Source organism: Lacerta agilis, chromosome 4 (assembly GCF_009819535.1).
Source record: "Lacerta agilis isolate rLacAgi1 chromosome 4, rLacAgi1.pri, whole genome shotgun sequence".
NCBI classification, from domain to species: domain Eukaryota; kingdom Metazoa; phylum Chordata; class Lepidosauria; order Squamata; family Lacertidae; genus Lacerta; species Lacerta agilis.
The window spans coordinates 38,170,270-38,192,567 of NC_046315.1; the positions used below are offsets into that span (position 1 = coordinate 38,170,270).

At 41.2% G+C, this 22,298-nt stretch overlaps 2 protein-coding genes across 4 annotated transcripts in view; one reads left to right on the plus strand and one right to left on the minus strand.

The window, feature by feature from the left end:
* Positions 1 to 5,819, plus strand: part of CRYBG3 (crystallin beta-gamma domain containing 3) — a 61,041-nt gene extending 55,222 nt beyond the window's left edge. Inside the window, exons 21-22 of the mRNA XM_033146754.1 lie at positions 500 to 659; positions 4,903 to 5,819. Coding sequence (XP_033002645.1) covers positions 500 to 659; positions 4,903 to 4,991 — 249 coding nt within the window. The 3' untranslated portion in view covers positions 4,992 to 5,819. The remainder of the gene's footprint in view (positions 1 to 499; positions 660 to 4,902) is intronic.
* Positions 5,820 to 9,624: 3,805 nt separating this feature from the next.
* RIOX2 (ribosomal oxygenase 2) lies at positions 9,625 to 21,808 on the minus strand. 3 transcript variants are annotated; one of them, XM_033146758.1, is made up of 11 exons: positions 21,460 to 21,558; positions 18,231 to 18,663; positions 16,122 to 16,241; positions 15,695 to 15,823; positions 15,175 to 15,278; positions 13,144 to 13,246; positions 11,792 to 11,957; positions 11,244 to 11,326; positions 10,781 to 10,885; positions 10,129 to 10,281; positions 9,625 to 9,850 (listed from the first exon to the last, which is right to left on the minus strand). In XM_033146758.1, the coding sequence occupies exons 2-11, from the start codon at positions 18,657 to 18,659 to the stop codon at positions 9,845 to 9,847; spliced, it is 1,398 nt and encodes a 465-aa protein (XP_033002649.1). In that variant the 5' UTR covers positions 18,660 to 18,663; positions 21,460 to 21,558; the 3' UTR covers positions 9,625 to 9,844. The 3 variants fall into 3 exon arrangements, with proteins under 3 accessions (XP_033002649.1, XP_033002646.1, XP_033002647.1); XM_033146755.1 differs by lacking the exon at positions 21,460 to 21,558 and adding an exon at positions 21,643 to 21,807 and having other exon boundaries at positions 9,626 to 9,850; XM_033146756.1 differs by lacking the exons at positions 9,625 to 9,850; positions 21,460 to 21,558 and adding an exon at positions 21,643 to 21,808 and having other exon boundaries at positions 10,123 to 10,281.
* Between the last annotated feature and the right edge of the window lie 490 nt (positions 21,809 to 22,298).

The window sequence follows — 22,298 nt, forward strand, 5'->3', positions numbered from 1 at the left end:
GTTCAACACTTAGAATTTGCAGCAGGTCCTGGACACCATTTAAGTCCAGTTGCCTTAATACAACTAGTCACAGATAGACCTGTGTCTGTAGAGCAGGGATGGGGAACCAGATTTCCAGATGTTGCTGGACCCATGTTCCTCTGCCCCAGTCAACATGACCAGTAATCAGGAATGATGGGTGTTAGGAGTCAAGCAACATCTGGAGGACCACAGGTTCCCAACCCCTGCTATACCTAGAGCATACCCATGCCCAACAATGAACCTTGGCCTGTTGCACCAGTCTTTTTTTTTACTCTTCATACTGTGCTCTAGCAACAGTGATACCCTGTATTCAGTGAATCAGTTGTTTATTTTGGTGGTATGATGGATCCAGCCACCTTGTTGCTGGAGACTATATTCCTGCTACTGTACTTTTCTGTAGTGTGTATCTCCATTAGAAATGTGTAAATATTAGAGCCCACCAAGGCAAGGAACAAATTCTTTCCTCCAATTTATCTAGGTTAATGATGCTTGCCTTGATGTCATTGGAGGCAGAGATGTTCCTGGAGCTAAAGTTGCATTGTGGGTAGAGCATGGGAAGGCAAGACAGAAGTGGATGCTCAACAAAGATGGGACCATCAGCTCATACCTCAGTGACCAACTGGTTCTCGATATCAAAGGTAGACTTTAGCTATTGTTTTATATGCCCTTTTAACTTGGTACAAAAATGCAAGTCTTCACGCAATTGTCTCTCACTCCCCTTTTAAGGCTTTTAAACTCGATTTAGGTCGTCAAGCTTAGGGATGCGGGTGGCACTGTGGTCTAAACCACTGAGCCTAGGGCTTGCCGATCAGGTCAGCTGTTCGAATCCCCGTGACGGGGTGAGTGCCCGTTGCTCGGTCCCTGCTCCTACCAACCTAGCAGTTCAAAAGCACATCAAAGTGCAAGTAGATAGGTACCACTCTGGCGGGAAGCTAAACGGCATTTCCGTGCACTGCTCTGGTTCACCAGAAGCGGCTTAGTCATGCTGGCCACATGACCTGGAAGGTGTACGCCGGCTTCCTCAGCTAATAAAGCGAGATTAGCACTGCAACCCCAGAGTCGTCTGCGTCTGGACCTAACGGTCAGGGGTCCCTTTACCTTTAAGCTTACTCCGAATAATTGTCAAGCTGACCTGGAATAATTTAGAAAGTGCACATAGTGAGCTCTTCTGCACACCGAGGTCACGAATACATTTAGTCCATCTAAATAGCAATATCCTTAGATCTTTTTGCAACTGAAGTCAAAAGGCTTCTTTGTCAAAACCACATGGGATACTCGAATCATGAAAATCGTGCCTCCTAGGAAGTATTCACCAGAAGTAATTGCTTCATTTAGTTTTAAGTTTAGTAATGCTCAAAGTCCCTTGAATAGGCTGGCCCTTGTCAGTATCAGACTTGATTGTCCAAATAATGTTTATAATTGTCCAACTTAGAGCAGGGTAGAACTACGCAATGAAAGTATTTTTAGGGGATCATGACAAAAATCCCAAGAGGTGAAAGCACAGCAAGGTAAAGGGTATGTGCCAGAGATAGTGACACCATGTATAGGTGTTTATCCACTGATGCTAGAAGCCTAATAAGCCAGAACAAGCAAGCTGTAGTGCTTTGTTTTAAAGGAAAGCATGGTGGAATGGAGAGAATCAGTAGCACACTATCTCTGGGTACAAACGCTATAGGAAGCCAAGGGAGGGTTAACTGGAGGTGGTGTCACTGTGAAAATAAGATGCTGGGATAGATTAGATGGGCCTTTGGTCTGATCCAGCAGGACTCTTTGTTTTTTGTCTTGCTAGTAACAATGGAATCTAAAAGAATATTACTTTGCTATGCTAGCAGCAGCTGCAATTTCCATAAGCATGCAGTGAAACCAAATCAAACATTCATGTGTTTATAAACAATGATAAAAAGCATTAATTTTTGTGCATCCAAGATTGAATTTGGATAATCCATTTAGCTAAAATGATCATATTTTGCTTAGCTTTGGGGGGGGGGGGTACTCTGCAGTGCTGCCTTATACAGCCAAACTTGCCCCTCCAGCTGTTTTTGGACTACAACTCCCAACATCCCTAGCTAACAGGACCAGGGGTCAGGGATGATGGGAATTGTAGTCCCCAAACAGCGGGAGGGTGAAGTTTGGCCATCCCTGTTGTAGAGTATGCCATTTCTGCCTGACTTTGAGGTCAAATTTTTCTTACTGCATTTACAAAAAACGTTCAGATTTTGGGAGAGCTAAGTACCTTCCTCTTACCATCATGGAGGGAAACATGTTAAAGCTAGCTAACATAAACAATCTACAGGATTTGTGGTTCTTAAGATTTGTAATATATCCCTTTTAGAAATCTCTTCAAAGGGAGATTTAAAAGGGGGGGCAAGTGCTGTGCTTAGTGACATCAAGAATGGAGAGATCAGTTTTCTATAAGCTTCTTCCTAATAATTGCCCAAATATATTTAGGGTCAGAATTTTCGAGACCAATTAAGTTAAACCCTATGGAGCTCAATTTTCTTCTACAGATCACAGACAGATTGTAAATTACATTTATCACTTAAAAGATCGTAAAGGAGAGAGGTAGCAGATAGGGCTCTGTAATGAAGGAAGATCCAATATTTCAAGGTTCTCAACCATGCTCTTACTGATAAGGGAAGTATTCCCAACTCACAACATATTGATTCGTATCTTACTGAGTTCGCAAGTCCTAGTAATGACCTGAGAAGGGATGTATGAAATTTATCCAACCTCTTGAGATCACCTAAAATCCACACTGGGATACCATATAAAAATTGGGCACAAAGTTTCATATCAATCACTTGCAATACAGCCAGGATATATCTATTTCCAACAGGAGAGAAAAAATAAGATTTGAATATGATGAGCTGTCACTTTAGCCTTAGCTATTGCAGTACAAATATGTGTATTCCAGTTCATGTTATTTTTAAATACAATCCCCAGATAATTGAAATGCTTAACTTCTTGAATGAGATGTCCATTGATTATCCAATTTTTTGCATTCCCTCTTTGTAAATTGTATGATTTTGTCTTGTAATTAATTTTGAGATTACTGAGAAAAAAATTGAGAAAATTTTAAATAACTTCATCTAAAATTTCCATAGAGACTAAAGAATAGTCGATTACACTCCTGCCCCTTTTAAAGCAGAATGTAAAGTCTCCTGGAATATCAGGCCGAATCGAGCCATTCAAAAATGAAAGATTAAATTCTAAAACCAATTGTAAAAGTCTTCCTCCCGCTTTATTAATAACAGAGTCCTTTGAGTTCCTCCCAATTCTCAAAGGAAGTGGGGCATCTTCTGTTAGGTTTGAGACGTAGCGTTTATAAAGTGCTATATTGTCTGGTCCAATTCGAGCATTGGTGTCCCCCATTACATTCAGAGGAACATTTGGAAATTCATAGCGTATTAAGTACAGCTCCTTAGAGACAGTTTCCCAACAATAATCTGGGCTAGGTTCCAACTCCATGGGAGAGAAACAAATATTTAAAAGAAAAATATCCCTATATGCATCTGAAAATGATAACAATTGTGCATACTGTCCAATATTTCGAATATAATTAATGTTAAGGTTAGAAGACTGTTTGATACCACAAACCAAGCCGGCTTTGGGGCGTCCTTGTCTTGACATTTTAATAGCAGGTAAATTATAAGCAATAAAATTTGGAATATCTGTAAGTTTGAGAGACCATGTTTCCTGCAAGAGAATTATATTGTAAGAGTTGAGAAAATTTGTAAAATCTGGGTCAGATAATTTACTTGAAAGTCCGGCTACATTCCAGGACATAACCGAGAAAGTTTGCAGATTTATGATTTAAGGGTACTAGTGGTCAATCCAATAGAGGGAGCACATTTCCACTGGATTTGTTTACATCGCCAGAAGGATTAAAGTCAGAAGAGCACTCCAGTTCAGGCAAAGGGGACCATGTCATTGCGAGTAGTTCATCAGCCTTATGAGTCTTTGGCAGCTTGGCATTGTCGTCTGTCTTTTGTAGTTTGGTGTTATCGTCAGCTGATGAACCTTTAGTCATCTTAGTAAAAGAGGAATGTAGATCAATCAGAGAGCCAGAGTTGGAATGCTGGGCTGAAAGATCTCTCCGTGTATTGTCTGTTGTTAATTGTTCTGGTAGAGCACAACTCAAGCCTAGAAGCACTGGCACTCTTTGTAGAAGTGATAAGAGGTCTGATGTTGCTGTCGTTAAAATATCTTTTGAAAATGATATTTCATCTTCTCATATAAAAGTTCTTTTGAATTAGAAGAGAGGGAAGGGTAGGAGAGTTGAAGGTAAGAATTACCCTTTTTTAAAAAAAGCCCCTTGATAACCAGGTGATTTCTGTCAGTTCAGAGGGTGAGATAGTACCATGCAAAATTTTTCATGTTTGTCAGTATTTGCGTTCCAAATTGCCATGCATACATTAGGATCTCAGCTCAAGAATACAATTACCGGCACTTAATAACAGGGCTGGGGCATCAACAGAGTCTGGACAGACCCAGGTGTCACTGCAGCTTTAATACAACCACTTGTTCACAGAATCATTTTTTTAAAAAAAAAACCTTTATAGATAGCAGTTCTTTGCACACTGGAAAGTTATCCTACATAAGCTAGAAAAAGGGGGGGGGGAAATAAGGCAAAGAAAAATATTGCCTGAAACACACTGTGCAGGACTAATTAATTCTGGACCATGTGTATATATTGTCACCATCTTGTTTCCAGTTTAGCTTGAAAGAGGGTTTTCTAATGTAAACAATTTTTAAAAGTTTTTAGGTGTTAACATTTTACAAGTACTGCACATTTAGTGCAATGGAAAATATGCTTATAAATAATCAATAATGAGTTGATGTGAACTATTGACCTTTCTTCTCAAATGTCTCTTATTTTAGGGGGATATTATTATGACAGGAACCACATTGTTGTAAACCAGCTCAACACCAGCGAATGCACACAGATATGGGACTTCGAAATATTGTGAGTGTGTCTCACTCCACTATAAAGGCATTTTAAACTCTGAATGAATGTGGGATGAAAACACTGTTGAACAAACTACTGAAGTCACACAGCACTGGAGCGTGTTATAGAATGTGCCTGACTCTGCTAGCCAGGGAATCCCAAACTGTCACATGTTTTAAGTGGCAATGGAATACTAAATATTGCCTTGTTTACCCTTGTGAACAGATATACTACATAAGAGCAACGGCATATTCAGCAGAGTCCTATTAAGCAATAATGCTACAGTGGTGATTATGCAAACATTCTCTACTTGCTAATTATATGTTTTTACCCCCTTTTCCTTACCACGTGAGAGCTAAAAAACAACAAAACTTTGAGTTGAAATGCATCTCCTACAGTTTTAAGCTACGAGTAGAAGCTTTTTGATTATTGCACTGTTTCCTCATATCTCGATATATCTCACTTTTGAAAAATTGAGTGTTTTGCCTCAGGTAAGTTTCATAATTGTAAATCAAAATGGCGATAAAACAAATGCTTTGAGAACTGTATATGAAAAGACAGCTTATTTAACGTTAAGCTTAGTGCTAATTCTCCATTCTCAATAGTATTTTATTGTAGAGGAGAAATTATGTGAGATCTAGTGACTAGTTTCAACTATTCACTAAAGAAAATTTGAAATGGAGCTTGGTAACGCACAGAGCATTATCACAGAGAAATACTGGCAATTGAGCTTTTGTATAGAAAACTTTCTGCTGTTGTTCCAGTCTACCTACTGTAGCCACAATTCCAGTCAGTTAAAAATCAATGAGATTAAAAAGTATTTAACTAGGGAGATTGAAGTATATGATTGGTTTTTACATTTATTGACTTTGGCTGGATTGTGCCCTGGTTTTCCCCCCCCCCCCTTCCACTTATGAGTTATTAAAATCAGAACACCAAAAGCGTTCGATAAACTTAACATAGCTCCACGCCTTAGTGTAGTTCATCCACAAGTCAGCACAACGCATTCGGCTGTTTTCTGGAAAGTTGCACCTACACTATTTGTACTGCTTTACATATGCAAATTGTGTTTTTTTTTTTTTTTTTTTTTAAAAACTTTCCAAAAATACGGAAAACCTTAAGTGTAAAAAGGATATGAGAATTCCAGTAGAAGATAAATTCAGACTTGGGGCTCTGCTTCTGCCCATCCTGCGAGAACCTTTCCACTTTCATATTTGCTCTTACGATAGACATTGTTTTGCATAATTCCAATTTAAGGTTGAGTTTAAAACTAAATTTGCAGTCTAATACTGCAGATGTTTCTTGCAGTTGTTCACTCCAGTGTGTCTGGAGCCCCTAGTATTTAAAATCCTTCTTACTGGCTGCTTTGGCAGGAAATGAGGAGCCACAGGGACTGAATTTAGCATAATTTTTAACCACTTTTAAAGGGCTTGAGGTATGCAACCTCTTACGCTAATAAATGAAAATGGTGGCCACATGTTCAGGGCCTGTTTGCACATGTAGCTTCCCATGCAGCTGTGTTATGCACCTGGAAGCTGGATCAGTTTGTTATTTCTGTGTACCTTAATGTATTTTTTGGAAACAAATGAACATCAAGCTTGAATAACTAAAACCAAATGGTGTAACACTAGATTTCTCATATTTGCTACAGCTGCACAGTTATGCTGTGAACTCAAGGAAAAAGTAAGAACTTTGGGAAAAAACAAAACCCTCTATTTTTATAATGAAGATATGGCATTCTTAATATATTAACATCTACCGAAGGGCTTGAGCCACAACTCTGCTGCATTGTGCCATCAACCACATGCATCCTGGATACACAACAGACCTTGCCACATCTCCTGTCACTGGTTGCAGGAGCAGCAGAGGCTCCCTGGGCCGCAAACTGTTGCAATAGCTCACACCAGTAACAGCATCCTTGATTGGTTCTTGCACAACCTCTACCAGCAGTTCAGTCTTCGTATCCTAAAAAAACCTAGTTTTTCTAGAGCCAAGGGAGCTGCGCAAGGTGAAATGCTGCATGTGTGTGCACTGCACCCTAATAGCACTTTAGATTGTAAAATAAATAATACACCTACTTTTTCATTTTTACGTCACTAGGATCTTTAAAAAAATGTATTTTCATCTGAAGCACTTATTTAATAGATGGAATTTGTGTATGCTAAAAATCAAACAATTCTGAAACTACATTTAATACTTTTTTAAAGTGCTTTCAAGCCTATGTAAAATCCAGTCAACCTCAAATAAGATGCTCTCATTTGGTGTATCAGTGTTATGTAACTATGACTACAATAAAAAAAACCCGCTTAGTGCGAGTAAGCCTGCTTCAACAGAAATCTAAGTAAGCGTGAATGGAGTTGCACTCTTAGGTGCAGCAGACTTTTAGGATACAGTCGTACCTTGGAAGCCAAACACCTTGCCAGTTGGAACGTTTTGGCTCCAGAACGCTGCAAACCCGGAAGTCAGTGGTCCGGTTTGCAAACATTCTTTGGAAGCTGAACGTCTGACGTGGCTTCCGATTGCATGCAGAAAGCTCCTGCAGCCAATCGGAAGCCATGCTTTGGTTGCCGAACGTTTTGGAAGTTGAACGGACTTCTGGAACGGATTCCATTTGGCTTCCAAGGTACGACTGTATTTGCTCTAGTCCCACCACAGGCACAGCTCCCAAAAGTGAAGGACCGATTGGTGCTTTGAAAGACCGATAACTTCATTAGACATGGTGGTATTGGGGACCAAAAACAGCTCTATTACACCTGTGCGACTATTTCTATCCACAAGGCTTGTACCCACAGAAACACAAAACTTGGGTTGTGGAGTTTAGAGGGTCATTCTGACTGGAATGTACGTATGTATATTTAATGTATATAAAGTGTTGAAGGGGTGGATTGCCTTTATCCTGTTCATGGTATATTTATCACAAACTGCAATAATCTTTTTTAAATGATGCAAGGGAGAATTCCCCCCCCCAAAAAAACCCCAGAATGCCAGTTATCACATTTTGTCCAAAAGTGACCTTATATATAGTGTATATAGTTGACATTTCTCTGTGCTATTGGATTAAAAATACTTCAAAATAGTATCCGCAGTTTTATTATTGTTACACCAGACGTACTGCTTTGTTTGCCAAATACCAATATAAACCTGTCATTATATAAAGGTAGCTTTAAGCTACCTTATGGTGCCAAGCCATTACAAGGAAACTTGCATGGTAAGTACAAGATCACAGTATTTAAGGGGGGGGGAACCACAATAGAACAGACAATGCTTTGCATTTGGGGGTGAAGTGCGCAAGAATGTGGTAAAGGCCTCCTGGGTTTTGTTCACAACACCGGCACAGAATTGTAAGTCTGAAGGAGCATTCGAAACATACACTCACACCTGCCCCACACCTCTATGGGAGGTGCTGCCCAGATGTTATTAATTGATCTATGAAGCAAACTGAACCACACGGTAGTTATCCAGTTGCCAGCTAGAAAGGAAGGCAAATGATAATGCAGGCTTCCTCAACCTCAGCCCTCCAGCTGTTTTGAGACTACAATTCCCATCATGCCTGACCACTGGACCTGCTAGCTAGGAATCAGGGGAGTTGTAGGCCAAAAACATCTGGAGGGCCACGGTTGAGGAAGCCTGTGAGAAAGTGTGAGAACCACAGTTGTTTCAGTCTCTCTCTCGCCTCCCATGGTGCAAGCGCACACAATAGGCAAATGGGAAGGAAAGACACAACCCACAGTGGATGCCTTAGCCTACCAAACAAGGAGGAAGCATCACAGTAAGTAACAACGTTCCATTCGTACTTGTTGTGATGCAATACCGTTATCACATATTTATGTGTGTCTGGTTCTTCTCAATTTATACACCTTGAATAGTTACACCCAGGTATGTAATTCTGTATCATTTGGCATGGGCTTATACTTATAAATTGGCTTCTGCTCCTTTGTGCTTTTACTGTTGCTTTTTCATGCAACTAATTACATGATGCATCCTTTATGAGATGCAGTGCAGTAGGTTGGCTTTTTCTGCACAACAAAGCACACTTTCACCACAAAAAGGGCCAACACATTTATGTCTGCAGCCCATGACACTATCCACAATTTGGGATGTCACTTTTAGAAAGTAAATGGCTTTCGTATGGCAAGACCAGCCCTCCTTAGTTTAGGTGTACAGTGGTACCTCAGTTTAAGAACAGCCCTGTTTACCAACGATTCGGTTTACGAACTCCACAAAACTGGAAGTAGTGTCCTGGTTTGCAAACTTTACCTCAGTCTAAGAACGGAATCCAAACGGTGGAAGGGTACCGGCGGCGGGAGGAAAGTGCGCCTTCCGGAACAGATTAAGTTCGTAAACCAAGGTACTACTGTACATATGTCACTACTGAGACCAGGAAAAGCATGAACCATTCATTCCCACTTTGCACCAGGGATGCTGAACCTGTGGCTCCCCACATCTCCCTCTGCCTTGGGAATTCAACAACACCTGGAGGGCCACAGCTTCTCCATTTACCCTCCCTGTGTGTTGTTTTTATTTACAGGTAGGTAGCCGTGTTGTTCTGCCATAGTCGAAACAAGATAAAAAAATTCCTTCCAGTATAGCAATAATAAACTTAGTTGGTCTCTAAGGTGCTACTGGAATTTTGTTATTTTTATGTTCGACAAACCTAGTAATACCCTTACTCGCTACGCATACAAAAACTATGTAAAAAGCCTTTGTATGCCCGAGGTAACATTTTGCTGTTTCTGTGCAATGGCAGATTTAAGCACTTTCAACTTTGGCTGGCTCGTGCCTTAGGTCCCTTCCATTTTAATTTAAGGGCACACTTGATTTTCCCAGAAACATCTAAGAAAATTATGAGTACTTAACTTTGGCTGGATCATGCCTCTAGACCAGGGGTCAGCAAGGTTTTCCGGCCCATCATTCCCACGGACAATTGTCCGTGGGCCAGACATGCACAGTGCGACGCCGGAAATGGCATCTACGCAGGTCCGGACGCCGAAAATCGCGTATGCGCAGAAGCGATTTTCGGCACCTGGGCATGCGCAGATGCAATTTCTGGCACCACTCGGCGAGCCCCCGCACCGTGTTGCACCGGTTTAGGGCAGCACGTGGGGGACTTGCCAAGCGGGCAGCTCGTGGGCCGGAGGTTGCCAACCCCTGCTCTAGACTACTTCAATGAGCGATTCACTCCACAATGATACCACCAAGTTCTCTTTTTCTGCATCTGAAGTCAGATTCAGTTCTTTAACATGGACAGCGTTACCGCTCCAAATTTGCTTCAGCGCATCCATATGCGAGAGCGGAAATCGTAACCCATGAGTCTATAAAGAAAAAGAGTGTGTGTGTTATTAACGCCATATTGAATTAAACACTAGACACATTTCATGCTCACCAATATGAAGAATATATCCTGGGCCAGTAGTGACTGCTGTTATACAGCAGAACACAGTTATTATAAATCAATCAATGCATGTTTCTATACTACATTGACTAGGCTAGCTAAATGAAACCTCCAGACTCAAAGGCAGTATATGCGGAGTATCAGTTACCACCTTCATACCAAACCTGTGGGTTTTTGGGAAGATCTGGCTGCTTACAATTGAGACAAAGTAAGGGAATAAATGGGTCCTTGGTCTGAACCAGCAGCATTCTCATATTGCCAACAAAATGTACACAGTTTTTAAGAGAGAGAAACCTAAACAGCAGTCTGGCAAAAACGTAACGTACTGCTGACAAGCACCAGGTGTGCAGGGGGCTAAAGAGACAGATCTGAAAATAAGGTATTTCCACATGACCTAACAAGCAGAATTAAAAACAAACCTCTGCTATTCCATCCTCATTCATATCCTCATCTCCCATCATATGGGCTTGCCTCTTGTTCTTTAAAGAGTGATAGACAAAAACCATTTCTTTGCGAGACTCTTCCTAAAAAACAAGAGAAAAACAGACATGAAATTGTAATTTATCAATCAACATCAAAGCACTTGCAAACTTCTGCCCCATTGTATCATAACTTTAGAAGCCTCGCCTTTTATTTTTTATTTTTTTAGCAGTAGTAATTAGGAAATTCTTTGGCTAGGGCCAGCACCTAGTTATACTTCAAAGGCTGTCTTTGAAACTCCTACAAAACACTAACACTTTCCCTTTACAAAACAGAACTGAATTGCTATAATGTCAGAGCAAATCCCAGTCACATGCTGTGGGATTCAAGCAGCCTAAAAATAACATACACCCAATTCCTCACTGAAAAGCAAGTCTCTACAAGCACTTCCTCTGTACTCACCAAAAGGTCTGGTTCCACTGTAATTACTGTGTAGTCTTTAAACCGTAACCTGATTGTACTGTCTATTTTTGGTAGTGCTCCACCTAGACAAGGAAGAATAGCAATATTAGTTCAGGCTAGCTGGCTGCTTACATCTCTCTTGACTAAGAGCAGGTGCAGAAGTTAGTGCAGTTGGCATAGCTTTTAAATATCTCCTTAGTTCAGCTGAAGCAGAGAATCATGCAAGATCACAGGGCTATTTCCCTAATTAGAAAAAATTGCAAAATGCCAGCTACCACTGACGTATCTGCTGCAATATTATCTAGGTCCCTCTTAAGATGCTGACTGAAATATCAAAAAAGAAAAAGAAAAAAGAAAAGGGAAGGGAAGGGAATCTTCAGAAATGTAACATTTGTACAGACTCTTTGAACCAATCCACACATTAAACTAATCTATGGCCTGGTTCCACGTGTAATATATGTAAATAACTGGTTTATATCTATGGTACAAACTGTCTTCCCAGTCCCCACTCTTTATGAAACGCACCCTCTGCAAACTTAAAATGTTACCTGGAGCCAGAGAGTCAAAGCTAGCCCCCAAGAAAGGAGGCAATCTGTTCATAATGAAGTCTTTTTTCATGTCGGATGACCTCAATTCTCTACCATTTTCCAGACGGTCTGCAAGGCATCTCAGGAAGCCACTTAATTGCTTGGATGAATCAGACGAATCCACCTTCTAAACAAAAAGACCAAAAAGAATTTATGCTAGTAGTTAGAAACACGATCCTAATTTACTTGAGAATACAGCCCAAAGATCTCTAGGCATTACAGATGTTGGTTCCCAACCTTATTTTGGTCATTATAAGCTGTTTTAAACAGTTTTTAATATTGTGCAATATTGTGTTTTAATATTAATGTGTCTTTATTGTTGCAAGCCAGCCTGGGACCTTAGGATGAAGGGCAAGTAACCAATTGTAATTATCATCACCTACTGTGCTGGGACAGAATTGCAAAGGCAGGATTTTTGGAACAAACAAGTGTTCTGTTTAACTCTTCTTCCTGTTGCCAGTTATGGGAAGGCAGCAGTGGCTAGGTTACATAGATTCAAATGCCACATTATGAAATCATAAAATCTGGTATTAATTTGGATTTAGGTGTTCTTATTTGAGAGCTACTGGGTCAAGCTACAGATGGCAACTTAAAGGCTAGCAATTAGCTCTCTCTATTACAAGACCCATAACAAAACTCTGCCATTTTGCCTACACTTGCTGGGACTGTTTTAGGTGCCAGGGTGCAGCTTGTGCACCTGTTTGGTTTTAAAAGCTTTCTGGCTTAGTTTTGCAAACAAATGTGACCGCACAGTAAAGAAAATCTGCTAAGAGACAAGGCTGACCTCTTCCAACATTATGAAACTACTAGTGGAGATTATGGGAGTTACTCTGTGTTTTAAATGGTGGGTATGTAAAGTATACCTAATGAAGTATGCTAGAATTAGTATTTGAAACAAGTAGGGATAAACAAGTAGGCAGCAGATATAGAAGTTAGATAAGTGATAGTTATAGATGAAGTATTGTTAAGATTATTAAATAAGAGAAGTTGATTTGTGTATTAATATGAGAATGGAAAAAGGTAAAGAAATTACTAAAGATGATATACAGGGAAAGCAGACGGAGAGGGCGAGAGGAAGTCAACCTACAATGTTTTAAAAGAAGGTTAGTTAGACATAAATAACTGTTTTTATTAATTTTATTTGTTTTGTATATTGTTGTAATGTTCTTTTTTCTTGTAGTATGTGTAATTTGTTTGTGTTATGTTAGGATCAATAATTTTTCGAAAAATAAAAAATAAAATGGTGGCTATGAACTTTTCCTCTGACAGCAAGCACACACTGCTGTTCATTTTCTTTAGCTCTGCATCTTTACCATCAGCAACTGCCTTGGAATGCTCTTCCGAAAGTCAACATCCTCTTTCGCCGTATCCAACACTAGTCCAGGAACCACGTCCAGCAAAAAATCTCTCCAAGAGCTGCCATACAAGGGAGACGGGAGGGGGAGGGGGTGAGACAAAGGCATTAATGCCAAGCCAGTTAACTCAGAGCAATGTTTCTTGCTGAGGATAATAAAGAGAAAGCAAAACTGGTTTTGAATGTCAAGGGCTCATGTAGCACATCCTATTAACCCACATGGATTGAAACTGAGAAAGTTTAGGAAAAATACTATCATATGTGTACTCATGTCCTAAGTGATCAGGAAATATAGTCTTAATTCTTTCAGGGCATCCTAAGGAAATATAGGTCATTGACAAGCTGCTAGCTACAAGTGCCTGAAAGATGCTCCACTCGCATTGCTTATGATAGTGTAACACAGCTTCAGTGTGGTCTCCTGTACAGAAAAAGCAGGGAGGTGAGAAACAGCATGGAAAAGTCTAATGGATTAAATTTCCACCTCAACAGAGGTAAATAAATAAACAAAAAAATAATAATATTTATTACCCCACCCGTTTTCCCCTGATGGGACTCAAGGCTGCTTACAGATTAAAAACAAGAACTGCTAAAAATGTAGAAAAATAATCCTTAAAATATAGAGATGAATATTGATAGAATTAAAACTGTATGACATCTGTTTAAAACATACCAATAATTACAATAAAAATAGCATGGCACCAGCCCTTTTATTAAAAGCAGTCAATTCCCCAAAGCCCAAAGGAGGTATTCACTTGCTGAGGGAAGGACCGTCTAGCTTCTCCAGGGAGGGAGTTCCAGAGTCTGGAAGCAGCCACTGAGTCCCCGCCAAGCGTGCCTGTGAGGATGGCAGGATTGAGAGAAGGGCCTTCCCAGGAAGATTCATATGAGGGAATCTGATACTTCACATAGCTTGGACTTAAGCCATATTGGGCTTTATAGGTGATTATTATTAATTACCCACCCTTCACCCTAAGGTTCCAGGGCAGGTTACAACATCAAAGCACATTATAACTCAAGATTAAAAACAGTTTAAAACAACATACAACTACAGAAATAAGGCGGGCCTTAAAAACATACACCTCAAGTGTCAAAAGGCAGAGTAAAGAGGTGTGCCTTAAACATTTGCTTTAAGTTAAATGAAGGTGAGAGGCACACCTCTGTAGGGAAGGAGTTCCACAACTTTGGGGCTGCCAGAGAATGCTCTCTCCTGCCCTCCGTCCTTCTGAAGGAGAAACTACCCAGAGGGCTGCCTAAGAGTCTGTATCTAGCTACAACAACCACAGAGTTGCAAATGCCACTGGCCTCCACAAAAGAAACAAAGAGTTTCATGACAAGGCCAATCAGCGCTGTGGCTATTCTATATGAAGTTCATGGTACCACATCTTGGAAATCTCTTTCTGAACATATTCAGTACAAAAATGTGCTTTGAAGCGAAGTATCATGGGCTTCAAAAACCAGCTGTTCTGTTGCTTCTGGTCCCAACTTAACTATAGTTCTATTTGCTGCTGAATCAGTCTTTGATTTTTTTTAAAAAAAAATCACTTTGCTGCCTGAACACGTAACTCCAGCTACCGGTATGTTTACTACATGAACACAAAACCCCAGCATGAAACCCAGGATCTGGCTTTATTATTCCCCTACTTCTTCACTGCCTCCCATCCTTGTCTCTAAATCCCTGCTTAATGTAGCAGAGATTCTTGTCCCAATTAAGTATTTTGCCTATTGGAAAGACATGAGGGATGATGGGAGTTGTAGTTCTACAACATCTGGAGGGCCAAAGGTTCCCCACCCCAGATCTTCTAAGCTAATACTATTTCCCTTAAGAACAAAACAATGAATGTAATGAATGTTTTATGTTGCTTTATGTAAACTGGTTAGTTTGGGTTAATTAAGTGGTATAGAATATAAATCTTCTATAGCTTTGCCAGATTCATTTAGTTTAAAGTCACTGACAAGAACTCATACTACAAGATTAAGGCAGAGTGCTTACTTGTTCTGATAGGTGCTGATGGTCACATGAGTAGAATGCGATATCCCAGGAGGTGTGTCAGCTTGATGTATGGTCCCCCTTGGGAAATATAGCAGGTCTCCTGGCTGGAATAAAAGGAGTTAAAAATAAATTATTTTGACAGTTTATTAAGGTTACGCTGCTGTGCTTGCAAAATAAAGAAAAAATACTCTCTCAATAACAAAAACACAAACAGCTGAATAGACAATTCTGTCATGTTGCAGAATTTCCCCTATTTTCATGTAGAGCAACATCAGGACACATCTGTGCCCCCTCATTCTCCTAACAGTGGAAAGGCTTGTATGAAGTAAAGCTGGTAAATGTGACTGAAAGGAGAGGCATAGCGGAATAAGCCATGTCAAACAAGACAACCAATCCCTCTCTTTAAGACCTAGAGGGGACAGGAAAACTTATTCACCAACACTGAGCTAACCATGTCAAAGTCTTAGACATCTTCTTCATCTATAGCTCAGGCACCCAGAGGTGTTTCTGGCATGAATACCTTTAATATGAAGTCGTGTGTTGGAGCCCCTATCTTCTCCTCGGGCTCAGTGTTGTATTCTTGAGCTAAATGTACAGTAGGCTTATAGAGTTGCCAGTGCTTCTTCCCTTCCAGCTGTAGGATAAACACCTGCAAAGACCGTAAGTCAATAAGCATCAAAAAGCTTCACCGTTCCTCAGACTTTCAGCTAAGTTCACTAGGGAATAAACATATTTGTTGCAAGTGAGTTCTTTCTTTAGAACAGACTACTTGTAAATGTTGAAAGTAGTACTAGGTTTTAATTCGAACAGAATCCACATGTGATATGCGCACACATCATCCATGTAATATTGTGGGCGCATGTAATGACTTCCACAAAATCAACTTTATTTTACTCTGCGAAACTCTTGCGAACAAGAAACGTACTGGCAATTGTGGGTCCTCTTACCTCAACATCATCGTAGTGTGGTGGCAGGCCTTGGGACCCCGGAGGGGTAATGTAAACGTTAGAGCCAACCAATGAGCCGAAGTAGCATTCCAGCTTCTCCTGGATTCTCCAGAGCTCATTCTAAAAAGAAAAAGAAAAAAGGAGGGAAGAGACAGAGAAACGGTTAACAATGCCAAGGCAACCTCCTTTATTCTCCTATCATATTTACCCATTATATTTGCACTCCAATTGTTCCAAAAACATGCATCACTCTAAACAAGATGTCCACCTGAACTGCTTTATAAAAGGTCAGAAGAATAAAAGGGTGCAACTTTCCCACAGGGAAAGTGTGTCTGTTGCACACATAGGCATTCATATAGCTGCTGCATTATCTGTAAACATGCCAGCAAGCTAGGTGAGAAGTAGGCAGAAAACAGAAGTTCCAACACATGCTAAATTCAGTCTCCTTCCTTAGATTCCAATGTAAGTGGTTTCAAGATGCCTGCCAATACAAACCTCAATTAAGCCACTTATACGGGTAACAATATACAACTAAATCCTGTTTTGCATAGCGATGCTGGGCCATTCCTTTCAGCCAATCAAATCATTGATCATTTTTTGCTTTCCCTTCAAATAAAGTTATTTTTATTGAAATGAATCGAGTTGTGCAAGCCAATGTCGGCTTACTCAGTGAAGCTTTTCCAACCACAGACATCCCTTGACTCTCCACTCCAAGTAACTGTCAGGAAAGGCCTCGGATGTGTGACATGGAAGACTATAGTGGGAGCAGGGAATCTGCAAAAATCAAGTAGAAGCAGCTTCCACGAGCTCAGGCAGCAACGCATTAACTGCAGCGTTTCCTTATAAATCTATTTGTTTAGTAACTTCATTATACAGATATTTTAAAAGGGCCCATTGCTTCATTTCAAAAAATAGGCTACTAGGATATGAGTATGTAACAAGTTTATGGAATATTCTCATGCACTGTCATAATTCCGTAATTCACAAATTGAATTTGAATAGCAAACAAAAAGCAATTGTTTGTATATGTATCTTGTTCCTGCTCATATGTCACACTTCCTCTTTACCCAACAGCAATTATTATCAGATAATTTATGTATCAGATAATCCAGATGATATAAAACCAGTAATTAAGTTCTTAACCTGAGGTACCACTGTATTTCTAGTATACAAAAGAGAATGGTTCAGGATGTCTTTTGAGTTAGCATCCTCAGAGGAATCCCTAAGTTTGCTGAAGCAAGAAGAGAGAGAAAATCCCTAGTGGCCTAATAAGCACAGACTAAAACAGGAGTGCATGGCGTGCTCTGGTCCATGGGGTCACGAAGAGTTGGACACGACTAAACAACAATGCTCAGAAGCTACAAAATGCTGGACAGGTGTGTGTGTGTGTGAACACCTGGGGCAGATGAGGGGAGAGAAATGGCACAGAATGCCCTGAAAGAAGACTAAGCCAGTTAGACCACACCACAACATTTTATTTTATTTTAGGTCCCACCTGTTATACTTTAATTATGTTTCAGTAAGGGAATTCTCCTGAAAACAATCTGTAGTCTGTACACAAAAGAACACTAATTTCTAACTGCCATTCACTCACCTCTTCCAAAAGTGACTCTTTCCTCCTAAAGACTCAAAAGCACATCCAGAATCGTTCTTTCTTCTACACTAGAAATACTGGTTTTATATCATCATCGTAGTTCTAAAAGAGCCCATGTTTTCTGCAAGACTGGCACTCAATGGTACCTCCTTGGAGTACAGAAAAATGAATCAAGTTTAAGCTTAAATTGTATCGTTTCCCCAATTTTCTAAAGTCAAGCCAATGTTAAAAGCAAACGTACCAGAGGACGTTTTAACTAACAGAACTATCCAAAAGGCAATATATTGTTATGCATTTGGTTGGGAATGGGCTACCAGTTAGGACTGATATACAACAAACAATATAAAAATGGCTTCTCAGTCAGTTTAGCAGTGTCCCTGGACTCTTCAATCCAGGTTGGCAACAGCTGATTGTAAGAGAGGATAGGCTCATAGTCCCACAGCCTACTCCCTAAATTTCCAGAATCCCAGATTAAAACTCCAAAAGCAACCAACAAGACACCTGATGGGTCATACCTTAAATCTCTGGGGCTGGTGAAATTGTATTGTGGCCTTTTTCTGGTCAAAGTCTTTCTTCAGCTGTTCATAGCTGACTTTGCCATCTTTGTTAAAAATCTTTTTTTTCCCATTCATACTTCTGCAGACATTAATGTCCCTTCCATAGTACAAACCCTCTTTGACCATGTCTTTCAGGTCAGTTAAGTGAAAAAGAGATTGGTAGTACAATGCCACAGAAGGCTCCTCTCTCTGAAGCAGCAATGGCTTCTGCTCCCAATATTCTCTGAAAAATTCATCTTGTTTGACAGGAGAGATCAAACTTTCAAATACGCTCTCTGGACGGTCACATTTCATAAGCCAAGGGCAGGTTGCTTCCACTTTTGCTTGTTTACATGGCAAACCTTGTTCCTTCTCTGTTGCAGCTCGTCTCCCTCCTTTCTTGGGCATGGTCCTGCATACAGTAGCAAAAGCATTAAGGGTGTCTCCAGAGCATCAATATTTTGCAGAAGAAATTCAACTTTAGCTTGATGCAATTAAAGTGGATTAAGGCATTCTGTTACCCTATTCACAAGGTATCCACTTAAAAACAACAAAACAGACTTTTTGCAGTTAGAAAAGTGAGAGGAAAATGCACTGAAAAGTGTGGAGTGAATGATTAACAGGAAGTGTAAACACCTTGGAAGTGAATTAGGATGAATGTGTGTTGTATAACTGCCCCATGAACAAATGCTCAATAAAGACCAGATATAATCTAACCTCCAAGTAAGCTTTGTGCAAGCAAATCAGGATAAATGGTGAATAAGCAGGAGGAGGAGCCCTATGTCTGAGGTAAGACCAAGTTCAATCACACTTACTCCTAAGCATGCACAGAATTGCAGCCTAGGTAAACCTGCTGAGGATTGGACCATCAAAAGGGATGGCCATGTTTGCACCTGATATTAAATTGCTCAAGGTCCTTAAAACAAAAAGATTGTGAAGAGTGCCACAAGGACCTTTCCAAACTGAGAGCGGTAAAATGGAAAATACAATTCAGTGATACATGTAGGACAAAAAAAACTTCATTTCACATATACATTCATTAGGTCTGAACTGATGATGGTAGCTCAATGAATCTTGACACCAATATGTATATTTATGGGCAAGTCAGTATCACCTTATTAAAATATAAGTCAAAATTATCACATACTACATATATGAAAGTCAGCTAACTCGAAACTCTGTTCCTTTCCAGAGGCAAATACAGATTGAGAAGACACTGTAATGTACATGTATGCATAGATTAGTCTTAACTGGTTTGCTTCTGCATGAGATATTCCCTTTAGCATTTTTCCCCTAATACAGCTCACAGCTCCTCTTCTAGGTTTTCAAAACACAGGCTTTCTGGAAAAACTTAATCACATCTCAGCAGGGTCACCTCAGCTCATCAAGCCTCCATTATCAGATTGCATGCATGTTAGTTTTAAGATAAAGCTTTTAAAATGCTGCTGTTTGAGTCCCAGAGATCCCATGACATTTTCTGTGACAATGGCAATTGCCTGATGTCCTCAATCCACCCTCCCATTCTCTCTGCTTGTTAGCAGCTGGTTTCAGCTAGGGAGTAGCATTAACAATGCCACAGAAACACATCATGGAAAGCATGTTGAGATTTTGGAGCTCAAAGATATTACACACACATCACCACTGCACCATTTAGCAACCTATGTGGTCCCCTGGGCAGGCAAGGTAATTCATTAAACATTAGTTCATTTTCCGTTCCGCTACATCTTAAACTAAATATTTTAATGGGTACCACTTTATGTCCCCCTGCATTTAAACCTACTTAAAAGCTGCAAGAAAATGGGGTTAACAGGAACAGACAGATGCAAATGTAAAATAGGGAGAAAGAAGACAGCAGCAATGTTTCCTTGCACATCTTTGAGGCGGCCCAATCAAAACATTAACAAGCTAAGGATGAGCATCACTGCTGTGTAGTATTTGGAAACGGGCTATTTCAGAAACAGCCCTTTCCAAAAACTGCAGCATGTAATTCTTACCAATTTATACAGCACTTTTCATGTTCAAAGAACTTTATTTAGTATATTTATTTGCTATCCTTCTTCCATCCCAAATTCAGTCTAGTCCTGTCCAAACACTGATCAAGCCCAGGTCTACTTAACTTCAACGAAGAGTATGCATTCTGTGTACATCATTTCAGTAAACCTTGCAATTAAGATGTATTGTTGCACCATATTGCGAATGGGAGAATGTATGTGCAGAAGACCACACAGCAGGCTCACTACTGAGCTGACATTTGAACAGCAAAACAGGATAGGTAACACATGTACCCATATTTTCCACAGGATAGTCATAAATATCCAAGCAATGGTAGCTATCTCCACGGCGAGTCAAATCAATTTGTTCATAAACAAGTACCGGTAAGCAGAATACAGTTGTTTATTTAAGGGGAGTTGGGGAACTTATAGCACGCCCCCCCCCCATTTTGTTGGGCCTGCATTTTCCATCATTCCTGACTACCAATGAGGCTGGCTGGGGCTAATGGGCATGAAGAAGGTAGGAACCTAGAACATGCTGGTTCTGGCCAAAGGCTCATGTAATCCACTATTCTATTCTCTCAGTGGCCTACCAGATGCAGAGTCCGAGGGCAAGAGCGCTCTCCTTGTGTTAAATCCAGCAATATCTGGAAGGCCTCAGGTTCCCCATCCCCAAATGAGGAAAAGCGACTGCTGTGTGGAGGCCCACCTCCTTCCACACCGCAGACCTTCTTGTTCTCATGCCCCGCAGAAAACCTTCTCCCCTCGCCTTAAAAAACAGGTTTTCCCAACTGCATCCCTTTCTCTTAGCGGCACAAGGGAACACTTGCCCACAAGAGCAGCGACAAATTGGCAGCATATTCCAGCCCCTCGCGCCAATAATATCCACGTGCACCGCCAGCATTCCTAACCGGATCCCAGCATAAAGTCCCGCCACGCCCTCGCCCTCCAACGAAGGGACGTGCATTTCAATCACTCTCCTTGGAATTCATGCAAAAGCTCAGGCTATGCTTCCAAAACGGGGATTTTCAAAGAAATGAGGCAAAGATAAGCAAAGAGCCGACCGAGAATCACGCGGCACGGAAGCAGCTGCTCTTCTTAATAGTAGCGGGGTGGGGGGGGGGGTGTTTTCTAGATTTGCAGCACGTCGGGAAACGGACATACATAGTACCCAATGCTGACGGTGCATTTAGCAGCGGCGACTAGGTGCAAGTTACCACGTTGCCGTGGGGTTAGGCTGCTGGAATGGGCGTCCTGCCCAGGAAGAGCATGGCCGGCCTTGCCTCACACTATAATAGAAGACGGAGAAGGAGGGAGCGGTGCCATTTCTGTGGCGGAGGGTGGGGGAGACCCGCAGGTGCTTTTTTCGGACAGCCAGGCTCCCCTCGCTCTATACCGACCTGCTTGGGCGCGCGGAGAGTGACACGTGCGTTGCAGCGTGAGCAGAAGCTGCCCCTCCGCGTGTTTCCAGTGCGGGAAGAGGGAGAGCCGCCTTCCTTCCCTTCTCCTCCCTCCCACCCGCCTGCCTCTCTCCTATCGCGGGAGACTTGTTGCTTTTTGCCCGCCTCCCAAACAGAGCAAGGCGGGGCGGTCGCGGGAATAAGCGCTTTCTTGTGGCGGCGACGTTAGGCCTTGTTCCCTTGTGCCGGTTTAGCAGCCGTGTGGACGCCCGGGGAAGCGCAGCCTTCTCACTGCACCCCCTTCAGGCTCAGGGGTGTGAGCGCTCTCTCTCTCCCTGCACCGGTTGTATTTCTGCCCCAAAGGAACGAGCTATGCGAAGGGGAGACGCTCGTAATGAAATTTTTAAAGGCTGTGGGCGGGGTAGGAGAGAAGAGCACCTTAGCTCCCCTTTTTTTTTCGTCCCTCACGCAGGCGTACGTTTGTAGTACGCACCTGGGATAATAAACTCTTTATCACTGCGAAAAGGGCTTTGCAGGAGCATCAGGCAAAGGCTAAAACTGCACAGAAAGAACCCACAGCAAGCAAAGTTATGTTTTGTAATGCGATGATAATTCTTTGCTGTTATTAAAAGTGTCCCTTTTGGCGTAACAAGGAG